The 17,068-nt window shown below is 39.4% G+C and overlaps 1 protein-coding gene across 1 annotated transcript in view; it reads right to left on the bottom strand.

Moving 5' to 3' along the window:
* The window catches only part of DNAH14 (dynein axonemal heavy chain 14), a 390,714-nt gene that overhangs the window by 349,082 nt on the left and 24,564 nt on the right, over nt 1-17,068 (bottom strand). The window contains 3 exon segments of the mRNA XM_042445585.1: nt 4,948-5,010; nt 10,290-10,402; nt 14,533-14,697. Coding sequence (XP_042301519.1) covers nt 4,948-5,010; nt 10,290-10,402; nt 14,533-14,697 — 341 coding nt within the window.

The following is a 17,068-nucleotide window of genomic DNA, read 5'->3' as shown; positions in this document are numbered from 1 at the left end:
CTTTTTTAGATTCCTCTGCGAACTTCTAAGACTCTTGTAAAACCATACCTTTACCTTGTAAAATTAATACCTTTGATGAATATTTGTGAATAATTATCAGATTCATCTGATGACTGCACTCTGGTAATAGTTCCACATCTTTTTGTTAATAATATACTATCTGAAACAAATTTTGCCTTTTTTGTAAGATGTCATGCTTTTGGACCTCTTTAGTCTATAATTTTACAGTTACTATGTAAATTACCTATCCAATAAAAATCATTGGGGTTAAAAATAATTTAATATCTTTGCAAAAAAGGAGGACTGTAATTTTTAAAAATTGTTTATCCACATCACTTGTTTTAAAAGCATATTTTGTTACTTTTTTGCAGAAGGCTGATTGTATTGGTAATTCAGAAACAACTATTTTTCTAATTTGATCTTTCAGGACTTCAAAATCATTGCTTTGGAAGTACCCATATACTGTACTCTGCTTCTATGTCTCCTCTATTTAACTAATTTTTAAAGATAAAACCCTACAGTTGGCCCTCCACATTTGTGACTTTGACTTTTGCAGATTTGATTATTTGTGGTTTTGATTACTATATATACTCGTTGATAAGTCTAAAACTTTATGCCCCAAAATTGACCCCAAAATCCTAGGTCAACTTATTTACAGATCAGTATGGTAATGTGATAGCATCTCTTTCAGATTTCCCCATGCAGTTTCTTTCTGTCCTGAGCCATGCAGATAGAGTCCTTGGTGATTGACTGATTGCTGTTTGTTTAATGGTCCCGCTCCCACTCGCATGCTTCGCTGTCTTGGGAATGAAAACTGAGACACTGGAGCCTCATATTGATAGCTGCTTCCCTCTTGCTGCTCGCATACACACACTGAAGAAGCCTCCAAGTTTTACACTTGGCCTATCCATGGATCATGTCAAAATCCATAATTTTGGCCCAGAAACTTGCCCTCAACCTATACATGACGTTGACTTATAGTTGAGCATATATGGTAATATGTTCTCTCTAGGTCCTCCAGTGCAATTCTGCTGGAAGTTGACCATAGAGTTTTGCTGAAGAACCTAGACATTCCTAGAGAAAACACTTTTCTAGGCATTTGTAGATCCTCCAGCATGAGTCTGTGATCAACTTCTGGCAGATGTTGACCACAGAATTGCACTGGAGGCCCTGGAGATTCCTAGTGAGGTGTTCTCTGAGGTGTTTGTGGTTTTTCCACATTCATGGGGGTCCTTTACCTCTAACCGCACCAAATATGGAGGGACCACTGTATTTGTGTTTAACAGATATCTGTATTAATTATGTGAAGGCACTGAAGCATTTCAGAGCCAGTATGGTGCAGTGGTTAGAATACTGGACTAGGAGTCCGAAGTCCATGTTTCAAACCCCCATTTAGCCATGGAAACCCACTGGTGGGATCATTAGGTGGAAGTGACCATGTTCTCCTGGAGTTTGTTATACAGTGGAAAGGAGAAGCCAGGCATAGTCAGACACGCATTCTAAGGACTGGAGCGTGACTTTGGCGTGGCTTCCAGACTCTTAGGACGCATGCATCATTTAAACAGCATGCCTCCAAAGTGACCCGAAGCAGCTTTATTTTGGCCTGTCTGTACAGGCCCTAAGAAGAACACTGTAAACAACACTTTAAGGATGTTTCCTTAAAGGATCAAAGGGACTCTCAATGCATTCAATACCAAATTTAATTACCAAGACGGAAACCTATGAAGTGTCAGTGGAGCACTTAAAATAGCACCTCTTATAAATCTATTAATATGTTGATGAGAAGATAGTGGATTTCCTGAATCTGATAAAACTGAGAACAAAGCTGATCATTGTCTCCTTAAAATATTTGGTCTCAAACCTTTCCCCAAATGACCCTGAGGGAAAGCCAAGATCTCTTTCACGATATATCTTTCAGTGCCACTGAATGATCTATACACAACTTCAGAAAAGTCCTCCAAGTGTTTTCATAAACACAGTGGGTTGATTTCCTTCTTGATTGCAAAACAGTGTTTGTTACTGAACATCAATAATCCTCATTTTCTAATTGCCTCCTTTTAACCTCTATCCAGCTAACTTTAGCCAACCTGGATCCAGACTTGACACTTGGCCTTGTATCAACAGATCCTCCCTAAGTGGCAATCGAAATGACCTTTCAGCTTACATTTCCACCAGCATTGGAAACCATGGTCTGCACAGCTGGCAAGGAGCAATTATAATCATATGCACCTTCTCCTGTCTTATTTTTAGCAAGACTCTCTGAACAATCGGAATGGAAGAAAATGCATATAACAGGACTTCTGACCATGCCACCAATAATGTGTCCTGATTTTCTGCATCTAGACTTCCTATATTAAAATTAGTCTTTTTACTTTGAAATTCCTGCCAGAGACAAAAAGGTTATCGTATACACTCAACGATAAGTCAACCTCTTGTATAAGTCGAGGGGAGGTTTTGGAGCCAAAATTATGGATTTTGATATGACCCATGGATAAGTCGAGAGTAAAAATTAGAGGCATGTAACAAAGGATGTAAAGGATGATGCAAAGGAAAATTATCCCGAAGAACGCAGAAAATTCTGGCAGGCATAACTATTTGTGCTCATCCTAAAGGCTGGATGCATGGGAGAGTAGAGGGGATGGCTCCATTACATACATACATATCCATATGAGTTAAAGTACAGTACTTACATTGACCCATGAATTAGTCGACCCAGGTTTTTTGTCAATTGTATAGGTCAATTTTTTGACTAAAATTTCTAGACTTATACATGAGTATATACAGTGATTAGAAAATTACCATATTTCCATTGCAAGATTTCAAACAATTCTGAATTCAAACTCCGTTCTCCGGGCATAATTTTGATCTAGTTTTAACAGTCTCCTGTTGAATTTATTGAACTATGCAGATGCACCACTGTTAATGACCACAGTTGCTTCTTGTGTCACCTCATTATTTTTGCTGATGTCATTATCAATCCCTAAGAATGTGAACTATGGGCGCGGAACATGGGATTTGGATCCAGGATGGTTGGCAATACTCTAGAAAGGGTAAAGACAGAGGTAATGGGTAGCCCAGATGCAGGGCTGATGCATTTCTGTCACCCCCATTCAAGCAAAGGCAGGGGTTCCTCACCTGGGAGGATTTCATGCCAGGTGAGTCCCCATCATTCAATTTCCATTTTCCAGTAAAACTGGAGGATTTGTCTCATTGGGCAGCAGGAGGGCTGGCCAATGCCCGGATCAGATCCCATGCATGCATCAACTAACTGCAGCTGTAATCAATAAATAGTTGTGGCCATTTGTTTCCAATTCTGTGCAAATGTCTAATGCACAAAAATTCTTTTTTTTCCTGAATTCTTTGATACTGACGATGGAAGAAATCTTCTTCTTGAGTACAAAACACACTGAAGAAATAATCCAGTTTGAGACAACTTTGACTGCCATGGCTCAGAGAATGCTAAATATCTCATAAAACTATAGTTCCCAAAATTCCCTAGCACTAAGCCAGGGCAGCTAAAGCAGTCTCAAACTGGGTTATTTCTGCAGTGTGTTTTTGGACCTATATAAACCCATATTCTGACAAATTAGTTAGCCCTGAAAGGTAATATCCCATCCCGATGCTCATTCCTCTCTCTTAAGCAGGGGTAGGCAACCTTTTTGAGCCAGGGACCGGGTTGCTGTCCCTCAGACAACTGGGGGGCCGAAGCCAAAAATTAAATAATTAAATAGTTTTTTTTTAAAAAAAATTAAATAAACAAATAAACCAAGACAAATGTAGGACAAACTTTTCAAATGGAGGACACTTTTTTAAAAAAAAATGGAGGGCATGCGAAAAAATTTGCTGATTTTTAAAAAAATGTTAAGATAAATGCATGTTTCTGAGGCTTCTATAGACAACTGCCCCCTTGCCCGCCGCTTGCCCCCCCTTGCCTGCCTCCTTCTGATAGGCCAAAGGCCCCACACCCTCACACGAGACGCCAAAGTCTCCAGCAGCAATCGGCGGCAGGACCGGGCTGGGGCCGGTCCCAAGGCCTTGCCAGGCCGCATCCGGCCCACGGGCCACAGGTTGCCTACCCCTGCTCTTAAGGATGTAGTAAGAGTAGTTTTAGATCAAAACAAGGGTCCATCTAGTCCATTATCTGGTAGCCAGATGTGTACAGAAAACTCATAAGCGAAACACAATAGCACTTTCCATCTTGCATTCCCCAGAGGGGTAACTGGGATACCATTTTTGATAGTGGAGATAATATATACCATATATAGTTGTCTATAAGTCTAAAAATGTATGCCCAAAAATTGACCCCCAAATCCCAGGTCAACTTATTGAAGGGTCAGTATGGTAATGTGATAGCAGCTCTTTCAGATTTCCCAATGCAGTGGGAAGATAATTTCTTTTTCTCTGTCTGCCAAGCAGAAAGAGTTCCGAGTGATTAATTGCTTTTAAATCCTCTCCCACCCATGCTGGCCGTCGCTGTCTAGTTGAAGGCTGAAACCAAAGTTGAAACAAAAAGCCTCAATTAGAGTCTCTCTTGCTGTATGCACACATACACACACTGAAGGAGCCTTCAAGTTTTACCCTAGACTTATCCATGAGTCATGGCAAATTCCATAATTTTGGCTCTAAAACCTGACCTCGACTTATACATGAGGTCAACTTATAGTAGAGTATATATGGTACTCATCATGAGTAATGACAATTTGGTGTGTGTGTCAGCATCACATATGTACAAGAATGAATATGCATACCCTTGATGGTACAGGAAGCTTTTCAACCCTTCCACTTCCCTCTTAACAAAGGAAATCACAGATCCCCACATATTTTATATACAAAAAGGTATACAATGTTTATTTACAATTTACATCACAATACAAAATGAAAAGAATCACATATTATAGAGATATGTTCTTAAACTGTTGTACATGCATACCACTTCTTCACACTTACTTGGTCTTGTTTATTTTTGATCTCTTTACATTACTTTTCCAACCGATAAAATATTTAATCTTTCTGGAAAGAAAAAGTTTTTAAAAAAAAACACATGAAAAACCTATTGGAAATATATTCTATATTTAAAATAACATGCTCAAAAGATTATTAAGACACAAATGTATAATTTCATTTCATAGAATTATCAATAGCAAAAATTATTACATTTACATCAGCTCCTTTGAAAGGACTCAAACTCAATAGTGAAATTTTTGCTATTTATACACTATTTTACACCATCAGTATATGTAAATTTTACAGAATAAAATAAGTTTGAAAAATAAAGATTTTTATCCCAAGGAATTTAGAATCTGAACTTCAACAGGGAGGGGAGAAGAGCCAGCAGTGTTGTAAATCAATCATTGTATCAATCCAGAGAGATATATGTTCCCATTTCAACCATGACACTATTTAGGTTAACTTGGATCAATCACTATATCTCTACCACACGAGCAGAGTTTGGAAAAATAATTTTTAAAGTAATTTAAAAAATATTTTGTAATGACCCTGCAAGGCCTCTGAGTCTAGGTTATAGAAAGGGTTAATTCAGGGGAGATGGTTTATGCTAGCCAAAGAGAGGTATGGAAGTGGAGACACCCAACTGGCTGACAGCTAGAGGGCTCTGTTAGCCAGCCAATGAAAGGTGAGAAGATTGAGAGTCCTAATTGGCCCTGACTACCATTTGGGTTCTGTTAGCCAATGGAAGATGAGAAAGGGAAAAGGAGGGGCTGAGGAGGCAATTGTTAAAAGGAGAGAAAGGTCTGTAGTGTAAATAAGTACTAATTGCTCAGGTTTGAGCAAGAGAAGAAATCCCAAGCAAAGATTGTAAAAAGCCAGGAACCATCTAGTTAGATGGGTTAAGTGTCTAATTCTTTTGAAAATGGATTGGAAAACAGGGTTGGCAACAGGTAGAGTTGGAAAACATTGTAGTATTTTATATATAAACCTGTTAAACCTGTGTTTGGTTTGTTGTAGTTTTTCTTTTTAGAAACTAGGGGAGAAGGTACTTGGAAAACTTGTGCTTTAAGTCAGCTCAGATTTCTTGTTATAACTAGTTACCTTTTACCATGTAATTTTCCTATTTTTAAAATTAAAGACTTCAGCCCCATTCCCACTTGCTCATTTGCCCTGATCGATGCAATTTGCCCCTCTGAAGTTCACATTTGCAGTACTGCTTTAAAATGGAGCCTCCTTTGTTGTCAATCAAATTTACTTCTGCTTTTGTCACAAGTGACATATCCTACAACTATTGGCCAACTGAATGGGTGCTTTTCCCCCTCCTTTTTAAAAAAAAACTGGAGGCAGTGTGCGCATATTCTGTCAACTTGTCAAATTTAAAAACCTCCAGGTGTGTGTGTGTGTGTTGTGTGTATTACCCTAAAACGACCCCATCCTGGGGTTTTCTTGGCAAGATTGGTTCTGAGGAGATTTGCCATTGCCTTTCCCCTGAGGCTGTGAGAGTGTGACTCTCCCAAAGTCATGGGTTTCCACAGTCTTCCCTCTGAATGCCAGCCTCTAGCTTCCTCTTTGCTTCCAGCCCAGTATCCTCCTCTTTGGAACATCTTTCCTTCCCTTCAAGCCCAATGTCACCTCCGAAGCCCTTGCCTCCCCCCCATGCCATCCTCTTCCCGTCACAACAACAACAACAACAACAACAATAATAATACCTCACCTCAGAATGCCATCTCTGCATCCTCTTTCTTTGCTTTCCCTCCGATTGCCACCCCAGAATGCCTTACATACACATACTGTATACATATGTAGCAAAAGCATTCACACATTGAATCAATGTGAATGAATTTATTACAGAACATTGTATCAATTTGCCAAATTTAAAAGGAAACACAAGCATTCGCATATTCTGTCACACACACACACACACACACTTTTTAAAAAAAAATGTCACTTGCAAAGTGACCTGCCATGCCGGCAGCAAGCAAACAAAAGGGAAATGTAGCACAAGCAGACACATTCTATCAATATGTATCAACCTGTAGAACAAGCATTTGCATAATCTGCCAAAAATAAAATTACCAAAAAGAGAGAGAGAGAGAGAGAGAGAGAGAGAGAGATGCCTGCGAGAGGGAGGCATGTTCCGCCCTCTGCCCACCCTCTGACCTAAATCCCTCCCCTGAACTTGACCCGATCATGACCAGGGCCAAATTCACATTTGCCGGCAGCAGGAAAGAAACGAGTTTTCCTAAGAGACACGGGAAATAACCCACTTTTGGAAAAACCACTCCAAGGGGGATTTACCCTGGATCAAGTGTGAAAGACCCTAATTCTGATATGTTTAAACCAATGCCAATGGGAGCTTCCGACTTTTAATCCGGGTTACAATTCAGTACAAAAGGTAGTCTGAATGGCCCCTTCATTTTAAATGTCTGATTTTTTTCCTCAAGGCAGAATGAAGGTGAAGCTCTAGTCACACATCTCCATGACCAGGACTACCAGGAGCCCTGTGAGTATTGTTCTGTGTTTCCAATAGGCATAAGATAGAGTGAGAGCCTTTATACCCACTGGAACCTGAGAGGGATTAAACATCCAAAGAAGAACTGTTTATGCCACTGGAATGGGAAGAGGAGGCAAATCTGAGTAGATTCTGACCGTATCCCAGGTTCCTTTTCGCCATATGTTCATTATAGTTTTTATTGTATCATTTGTTGCAATGTAACTTGCTACATCACTCTTTGTGCTTCTCTCTACTTTTCTTTATTATTTTTAAAACTTCAGGATTGATAAGAAGATGGTATAACATTTGAAAAAGTACAACCTCTAAAATGCTGTTTAAAAGCAACTTATAAAAGTAACCTGAAAACATTGCTTATTACACCAATAAAATATCATTGTAACCTGTTCCTTTTGAGATACAGCTGTGCAGCTCATCAAAGTTTATTTTTCCACATTACACTCCACAGTATCTCATCTCTTATAACAGGGGTAGGCAACCTGCGGCCCGTGGGCCGGATGCGGCCCAGCGAGGCCTTCGGACCGGCCCCAGCCCAGTCCTGCCACCGATTGCCGCCGGGGCCTTTGGTGTCTCGCGTGAGGGACATGGCGGGACAATTGTCTATAGAAGCCTCAGAAACATGCATTTATCTTAACATTTTTTAAAAAATCAGCAAAATTTTTTGTGTGTCCTCTATTTGAAAATTTTGTCCTACATTTGTCCCGGTTTATTTATTTATTTAATTTTTAAATTTTTATTTACTTATTTATTTTTTGGCTTCAGCCCCCCAGTTGTCTGAGGGACAGCAATCCGGCCCCCGGCTCAAAAAGGTTGCCTACCCCTGTCTTATAACAATAATTTTATGAGGTATAGGTGTGACATCATTGGTCTACAAACTGACCAAGAAAATCCAGCAAATGTTGTGCTCAGTGAAGGACAAGAGAGATCCTCTCACGGCTGCAGGAATTTGCCATATACCATGCCGCTGTGGACACGTCTACATAGGGACCACCAAACGCAGCGTCCAAACATGAATCAAGGAACATGAGAGACACTGCAGACTTGGTCAGCCAGAAAAATCAGCAGTAGCAGAACACATTATTAACCATCCCGGGCAAAAAAATGCTGTTTGAAAACACTGAAATCCTAGACCATGCCAACAACTATCAGGTCAGAATGCACAGGGAAGCCACTGAAATTCATAAACACCTGGATAACTTCAAAAGGAGAGAAGAACCTCTCAAACTAAACAAAGTCAGGCTACCAGTCCTTAAAAATACCAAAATCAAGACCCAGCAAATGCAAATGAAAACCACCCAGGATGAGGGGGGTTTCCCAGCAGACAATGGATCATTAATTAAATAGACACCCTGAGGCCTTGCCATTCAACAACAGAACAATACACAGATTAACATATAATTCGCTTCCTCTCAACCAACAGTATATATAGCCCACTCTCTTCCATACTAGCATTCTCTGAAGATGTCAGCCACAGCTGCTGGTGAAACATCGGGAATAAACTCTTCTAGAACATGGCCTCACAGCCTGAAAAACCCACAAAAAAACCTATGGATGCTTGCTGTGAAAGCCTTTGAATGCAAACACTTTGGCCAGAATTCACTAAGGCAGTTACGAATGAAAAACCTAGAGTTTCTCTTTGGTGACTAGGTCATATTCGTGATCCCTAGATGTTTGCTTGTTTAGGGAATATGTAGGGGCTGTGAACCTTCCCCAGTCTCTACTTATGAGGCAGCAGCCACAGCAACATGACAGTGGTCTGTTCACCTATCAATCAGTGCACATGTGCTTTTTTAAAGAGGTGTTTTTGTTGACTTTAAAAGTTCCAAAGGGACACTGTAAAGAAGGCTCTCATGTGAAGCAGTTGAGGATTTTATGGTTAAAAATCAGGGTAACTGCTTTAAACTCTGACTAATAAAAACAAGAAGTCAGTCCTGATACTGAAGCATGTGGTAACAGATTTAAAGGAAATTCAACTGGACTCTCTCTTTGAGCCTCTGCCGCTCACTGGTAGTTCATTCCAACTGTCCTAGCCCTTGGGTATGCTGGCTAGGGCTGCTGGGACTTGCAGTCCAACAGCACCTAGACCAGGTAGGAGATAACTGACGGTGATATTTCCCTTCCAAAGCTGCAGCAAATGGAATTAAAAATGGACTGTCTAATGACTGGGGCAGAAAAGTATCACCTCAATGCTAAGCAGGTCTGCTGACCACCTCTACTGGGACGCCAATTCAAAGACGAAGCTGTCTAAACTACTTCCACCCAGCTGCTCATTATAAGAACTGTTTGTCTGAACTTGCTTTTTGCTTTTTCCTTTTTCCTTACTCTTTATTCTTTATACCCTTATTCTTTCTATATTGTGTCATACACTTAGATTGAGGGCAGAGACTGCCATACCATTTATTTTTGGAAGCCCCATAAGAGGCTTTTTATGTCAAAGGCAAGGTATACGTGCTTAAAATAAAGAAAGTAGTATAGACATTTGCTTTAAATAAATATTTCATCATCACTCAAACAAATTCTTTCACTGAAAATACGTATAATTGACTCATAAAACACAGAATGCCTACCTTTTCAAATTCTGAATGCAATGTCATAACCATTTGAATGGAACTGGGAATTCTAAAAATGGCAGTTTGTGAAACTTTGTGCAGCAACTTGTACAAGAATGTGCTTTGAGATCCTTATATAAGACAGCAGAAGCAAGACAGCAAAAGCAAATTTCTTTTCTTATGAAAGGGTTTTGTGCCGTAATAGAAAATGCTTTTTTGTATGTGGAAGCGTACAGCTGGCTAAAACCTATAATTATTTAAAATATAATTGATTCCCTTACCTGAAATTGAAACATATCTTGATAGCACGTAATGCATAATAAAGTTGCCTTTCATATAACCACTCCATTACTGGTATTATTTGTGTTACTTGTTTTCCACACGTCAAAGTAAACTAGAAAAATGAAACAAAAACTAGTTTCATGAGGTCAAAAATTAACTCTGCACAGCTATGGAATTAGTTTTCATAATTATGAAGTATTTTTCATTAGCACATTCTTTTACATTAGATGAATGACTATTTGGACTTACAGTATGTGCTTTGAAGTCTTCTGTCTCTGTAAGCTGCATTAATTTTTATATGATTTTAAAAAACTTCTCAAAAATGAGCAGAAATGTCAACAGTTTTAGCAAAAGAATTACAGGAAACATACTGACTTTTTATGCTTTATATATTCTTTCCTCTAGGGGGTGTTGGTGAATTATAGAAGACACTTCTGTGATATATATATGTATATATGGATCACTGAACCACTTAGGTCCATATCAAAAGAAAAAATAAGTATTGCCTGGGCAGCTAGTGATCAACTTTAAGATGAACAGTTCTTTTTAAATACATTCACATTAATTCTATTAAACTCTGGAAATATAAATTCAATATTTGAGCTTGAAATCTTACTGATAACTCTCTAGGTTCAAGCTGAGAATCCTCCCACCAGTTAAGAAGCAATTAGTAGGCCTTTCTTGTAAAAAAACAAAAAACCCTTAATACAGAATGTGTACAGAGTTTATCACACTGGAGGAATTTCTCTTAATTTCGAATGCAAAGAAAGTGGGGCCAGAACACATTCACATAAAGTCGCTAGTTTAGCGAAATTACATGAATGCTCATTGCATTCGAACTGGCTCCCCATTGCCCAAAAATAGCATGCCATTGCCCGAATTTGCGTGTGGCAGTCTATCACGCAATAACATGAAACCCCATGATTGCGCTGGGACTGACTTCCCATTGCCCGAATTTGCGTGTAGTGGGTTATCACGCAATAATGTTAAACCTCATGATTGCATTCAGATTGCCATTGGATTATACTTCCAATTTCCCTTGTCTGATAAAATGCTGTCTCACACATCTCTTCTTGTTTCTCCCGCATAAGTTTCAAATAAAATTTAAAATTCTCCAACTAGTTTTAGAGAATCTTGTCCAAAATACACTGCAGAAATAGTCCAGTCTGAGACCGCTTTAACTACCCTGGCTCAGTACTAATTGTAGTTCATTGTGGCGCCAGCGCTCGCTGACAGAGAAGGCCAAATGTCTCACAAAACTACAGTTCCCAGAATTCTCTAGCATTGAGCCAGGGCAGTTAAAGTGGTCTCAAACTTGATTACCTCTGCAGTGTGCTTTGGACCTCTGCTATTAGAACTCAATATGTATTTTTCACAGCATATTTCTCCCAATTCTTCACTTGCTTTGCTGACAATTTCATTTTTCAGAAGGTGGAAGAAACAAGAATGGGACCAACGATCTCCTATCTGATTCTCACCATCAGGAAAGAATAAAACAATAATATAGAACTCTGGGTGGAAGCACTCAGATCCTGTTGAAATAAATTATACAGAAAAATGGAAAAGTCAAGTTCAATCAGAAACGTGCTCTTAATTTTAAGAAAGCCAATTTCAGTAGATTAGAGAGAACACTGAGAGAAATCGTATGGTCAGAACTACTCAAAGGGAGTTCATGATGGGTTGGAGTTTCTTAAAAGCATGATACTAAAAGCACAATCACAACTCCACTGTGAGAAAAAAAAAATGGGAAACACCTAAAGAAACAATGGTGAATGGATAAGGATCTTTCAGTGGAACTGAGATTTAAAAAGAGGCACATATAGGAAATGGAAGAATACCTGAGGAAGAGTAGAAATGAGTAGCCAGTATTTTTAGAAGAAAGGTTAGGAAAACTAAAGCTCAGGAAAAAAACTCAGGTTTGCTCGACAGATAAAAATTATAATGAATATTTTGAGCATGTTCAGAGCAAGAGGAAGGAATCAAGTTCTCTGCATGGAGGTAATGGGTGACAGAGAGTAGGCAGAACTACACAACAACTACTATACTTCATCTTCTTCCAAAACAAAGGCTATTTTCAACTTAGTGAAAACAGAATAAATAATGTAGAAAGTGGCTGCAGCCTCCCAAAAGTAAAGAACTGATACAGGAACACCTAGCTATCTTAAATGAATCCAGATCTTCAGCACCATAGAAACTGTAGCCAATGGTGCTAAAGAAAATTGCAAATGTAATTTCAAAGATTTATTAGAAGAACAAACGAGGTTACTTTGGATTATAGGCAGATAAGTGATGCCACAATCTTCAAAAAAAGACCCTACAAGGTCAAAGCAGCAGACAAATGTTTTGACAAATATAAAGGAGTTCTTATGGGCCAAATGGATATTTACTCAGGTTTCCCAGACAATGGGAAAACAGCCTTACCACAAGGCAATGATGAACCATGAAAGGGATCTAGGAATCCTAGTAGACCACAAGTTGAACATGAGTCAACAGTGTGATGCGGCAGCTAAAACAGCCAATGCAATTCTAGGCTGTATCAATAGAAGTATAGTGTTTAGATCGAGGGAAGTAATAGTACCACTCTATTCCACTTTGATCCGGCCCGACCTGGAATATTGTGTCCAGTTCTGGGTACAATCCAAAAAGGATGCTGACAAGTTGGAGCGTGTCCAGAGGAAGGTGAAAGGTCTGGAAGGCATGCCCTATAACATAGGGAGCTAATATACTCATGTATAAGTCTAGAAATTTTAGTCAAAAAAGTGACCCCAAAAACCTGAGTCGACTTATCCATGGATCAATATAGTATTGGACTTTAACTCCTATTTATATAAAAAGGAACCATCCCCTGGTGAAAAGCAAGAGAGTAATCTGTCCTGGAAGCACTGACTTCCCTCTATTCTCTCATCAATCCAGCTTTTAATATGAGCACAAACAGTGATCTCTCCTGGAATTTTGTAAGTTCTTTGGCATCGTTTTCCTTTGCTTCATCCTTTACATCCTTTGTTACATGGCCCTAAATTTTACCCTCAACTTATCCACGATTCATATCAAAATCCATAATTATGGTTCCAAAACCTGCCCTCGACTTATACATGAGGTCGACTTATAGTTCAGTATATACAGTAGGTATGTTTCGCCTGGTGAAGAGAAGGTTAAGAACTGATATGATAGTCCTGTTTAAATATTTGAAGGGATGTCATACTGAAGATAGAGCAAGATTGTTTTCTGCAGATTTTGAGAATAGGATCAATGGATTCAAACTAAATGGAGCAAGGGATTCAAACTACAGGAAAAGAGATTCTATCTAAACATTAGGAGGAATGGTCAAAATGGTCAAAAACATGCTTTTTGAGTGTTGAGAAACCCTGATAAGAATGATCCAGGATTTATGAGAATCTTTGTCGTTTCAAGACTTTTTCTGTTTTAACTGCCTTCAGGTCAACTTCAACTTATGGTAACCGTATGAAAGAGAGACCTCCAAGTCATTCTATCATTAAAAGCCCTGCTCAAGTCTTGCAGACTCAGGGCAATGCTTTCTTTGAGTCTATACATCAGCAATGCAGGTGTATTGTCTTTTCTAGTAAGTCCTGTCTTCTCATGATATGTCCAAAGTATCTCATTTTAGTCATCTTGGCTTCTAGGGAGAGTTTAAGGGTTTTTTTTAGCAGTCCACATGATCCTGCTCCAACACATTTCAAATGATTTAATTTTCTTCCTATCAACTTTCTTCACTGTCCAGCTTTCACAACCGCACATAGCAATTGAAAATATGGAATGCACAATCCTAACTTTAGCATTCAGTGGTGTAACTTTACACTTCAGGATCTTGTCTAGTTCCTTCATAGCTGCCCTTCCATGTCCTAGCCTTCTTCTGAATTTTTGATTGCATTCTTCATTCATTAAGGACAGCCAAAATATGGAAAATGTTGAACTATTTAAATGTCCTTATTATCTGAGATCTTCTAAGAGATATTCCACCAGTATCACCACCCACTACAGCTGCTACAAAGTAGTTGTGTAGTCTGTCTCAGCAAAAGCCTGTCTGATATGAAAGACCCTACTAGCAGCTCTGCTGACATCAGCATACCCTCTTGCCTCACAGGATCCCACAATACCATCACTACAGAAAAGTACTGCCATTGGTGGGAACTGGTCTGCTCCAAGTGTACAAAGTCCCAGGCAGAGGGGTTAATGAGACAATGTAAAAATTGGAATTTTGAGCTGTGAAAGAGCTTATGTTACCTGGGAAATATATGAAGCTGTAACAGTCCAATATTCTTTACTTTGCCTAGCCAAATTTGCTGATACTACTTGAAGGTCATAAGGATCATAAACTGCTCTGGGATCATCTCTGCTTCTTATGAGACAGTACACATACTCTCCATCATCTTTCTGTAATGAATCCATCTGTTTATAAAAAATAAATTGGTATAATATGATTATATGTAAGATTAAAATATACAATCTGTTACTTCCCCCCCCCCATGTCAGAACTGTAAGAATTCGTTAGACTATTAACTACTGGTAATTTAAAATAAATCTAAGTAAAATAGAAAAAAAGTTAGTTTGCATCACAGCAAAGACAAATACAGTGAAACTAGAAGCAGGCCTATGCCATCCAGAAATTAGGTAGATAATAGTTAACATTCAAATTAGTGAAAAATGTCTTAAGACCAGTCTATACATGTGCATTTTATGCAAACTGTTGTGGATTTTTGCACCTTTGAATCTACTATTGTCTACACTTTTTCTGAACTCATTCCTGATAATTCACATATATGTGATTTCTGTTATCTACATGTAGCACCATTATTATTTTCTGGCTGTCAATCTAAGGATGCAGTCAAATGCACCTCCACTTCCATTGTCGTGTTCTCTCTCTCTCTCTCTCTCTCTTGTTCCTAAAGGTTAGCATTGTACATTTCGTCAATTACCTACTGTTTGGATACACAGGTTGCATACCTGTAACTGTTATCTGTGAATTCACACAATTGGTGTTTCCTCTGCCTGCGCAAAGCAAATATGGAACCATCTAGAATCGCTAGGAAAGATTTTTGTCATAGTTCCGCCCACACACTGATTTAAACCCATCCACCCCCATTTTCAGTATTCCTGCTCGTTTACCTCCGTTTTCAAGGATACCATAGCAGCATTCCAAAACCCACAAATGCAGGGCACATCAAAGGGAAGGATGGGTGGGTTTGTGCGAATTCACAGATAGCCACTCAAAGAACTACAGCTACAGGTATGCAACCTGTCCTTCTTCTTCATGGTCTCTGTGTATCACACAACTGGAAGACTAGCAAATTACTCACATAAGGAGGTGGCAGTATCAAGCTAGCATCACAACTAGGTAACATGTACAGGGCTCTATTGATGCACATTTCAAATCAGAAGTAGGGTTCTGCTCAAAGGTGGGTAAAACAATGTATTGATTAAGGTGAAAGGACAAAACAACCTTTGTCATAAAGGAAATGTCAGAACAGAGGAAAACCTTGTTCCGGTGGAAACAAAGGTAGGTCACATTGGCTCTCAGTGCACAGATTTCACCAACCTGTCTTCCAGAGGTGATCGCTGCCAAGAAAGAAGGATTCCAGGTGAGTGATTTGAGGTCATAGGGGGCCATGGGTTCAAAGGGCTTCCTGGACAATTGAGACAGTACGAGTTCTAAACTCTCATGCTGGAGTAGGATCTCAAACCAGTAGGTACAAGCTTCTATATCCACTGAGAAATTATTTCAAAACCAGGTCTTGGAAGCATGAAGGGCACCAAGACAATTGAAAATGAGAAGAAATGGTAGCAAGGTAACACTTGATCATTTGACAAAAGCCCTGAGTCAGCAAGTGACAGCAGGAAACAGAGCACATGTGAAATTCGAGCTCACACTGGGGATCCTTGTTTTGAAGAAAGGAAAGCCAGAGACCTTACCCATTTGTAAAAATACGAGCAGCTTCGACAATATCCCCAATTTAAGGAGGCCGCATCCCTAGGGACATATCTTTCAAGCAGTCAGATGTAGGGATTCCATTTCCAGGCAATGAACCTGCCCCTCATTTACAGTGAACAGATTGGGCCAGTAAGGAAGACAGTGATATGTTCATCAAACCAGGCAAAGAAGCTGTACAAACCATGGTTGCCTCAGCCACCAGTGTGATGAAGACTGCATTTGCTCGATGTCTTCTTAGTTTGGATATGACCCTTGTGATGATCAGGAAAGAACATCAAGGGACTATTCTAACTGAAGAGGAAGGCATTGCCTTGCAATCTGTCTTCTCAGGTCCTGAAGCAATACTGGTGACAGTGCTTGTTGACTGGGTTCTCAAAGAGATCGACCTGAGGAGCACTCCACTGATTCAAGATTCCATGAAGAGTGTCAGGATAGTGTCCATTCATGGCACGAATCCAAGGACCTACTGAGATCGTCAGGAAGAATGTTCTCTTCTACTGGTATATGTATTGTCAGCAGGAAGGAAGATGTTCCACAAAATGCACCAGTCCCAAATCTGTAAAGTAAGGCAGAGAGGTTGTCTGATCTCACCCCTCCCTGCTTGTTCAGGTAATACATTACTGTACTGTTGTCGGTAATAACTAGAACAATGTTGCCTCACAGGAAGGATTCAAAAGACCGAAATGCTTTGTGCACCACCAGCATTTCTAGCACATTGATTTGACCATTTTTCTGACCATTTCCCTTTGACAAAAAGTCTGTTCGAGTAGGTGCCCTAAACCTCCACTGATGCATCTGTTGTCATGTTGTGACTGAGAAATGTTTTTGGGA

Source organism: Sceloporus undulatus, chromosome 1, assembly GCF_019175285.1.
Source record: "Sceloporus undulatus isolate JIND9_A2432 ecotype Alabama chromosome 1, SceUnd_v1.1, whole genome shotgun sequence".
NCBI classification, from domain to species: Eukaryota; Metazoa; Chordata; class Lepidosauria; order Squamata; family Phrynosomatidae; genus Sceloporus; species Sceloporus undulatus.
The sequence above is the reverse complement of the archived record's forward strand: the minus strand, read 5'-3'. Positions and strand labels throughout refer to the sequence as shown.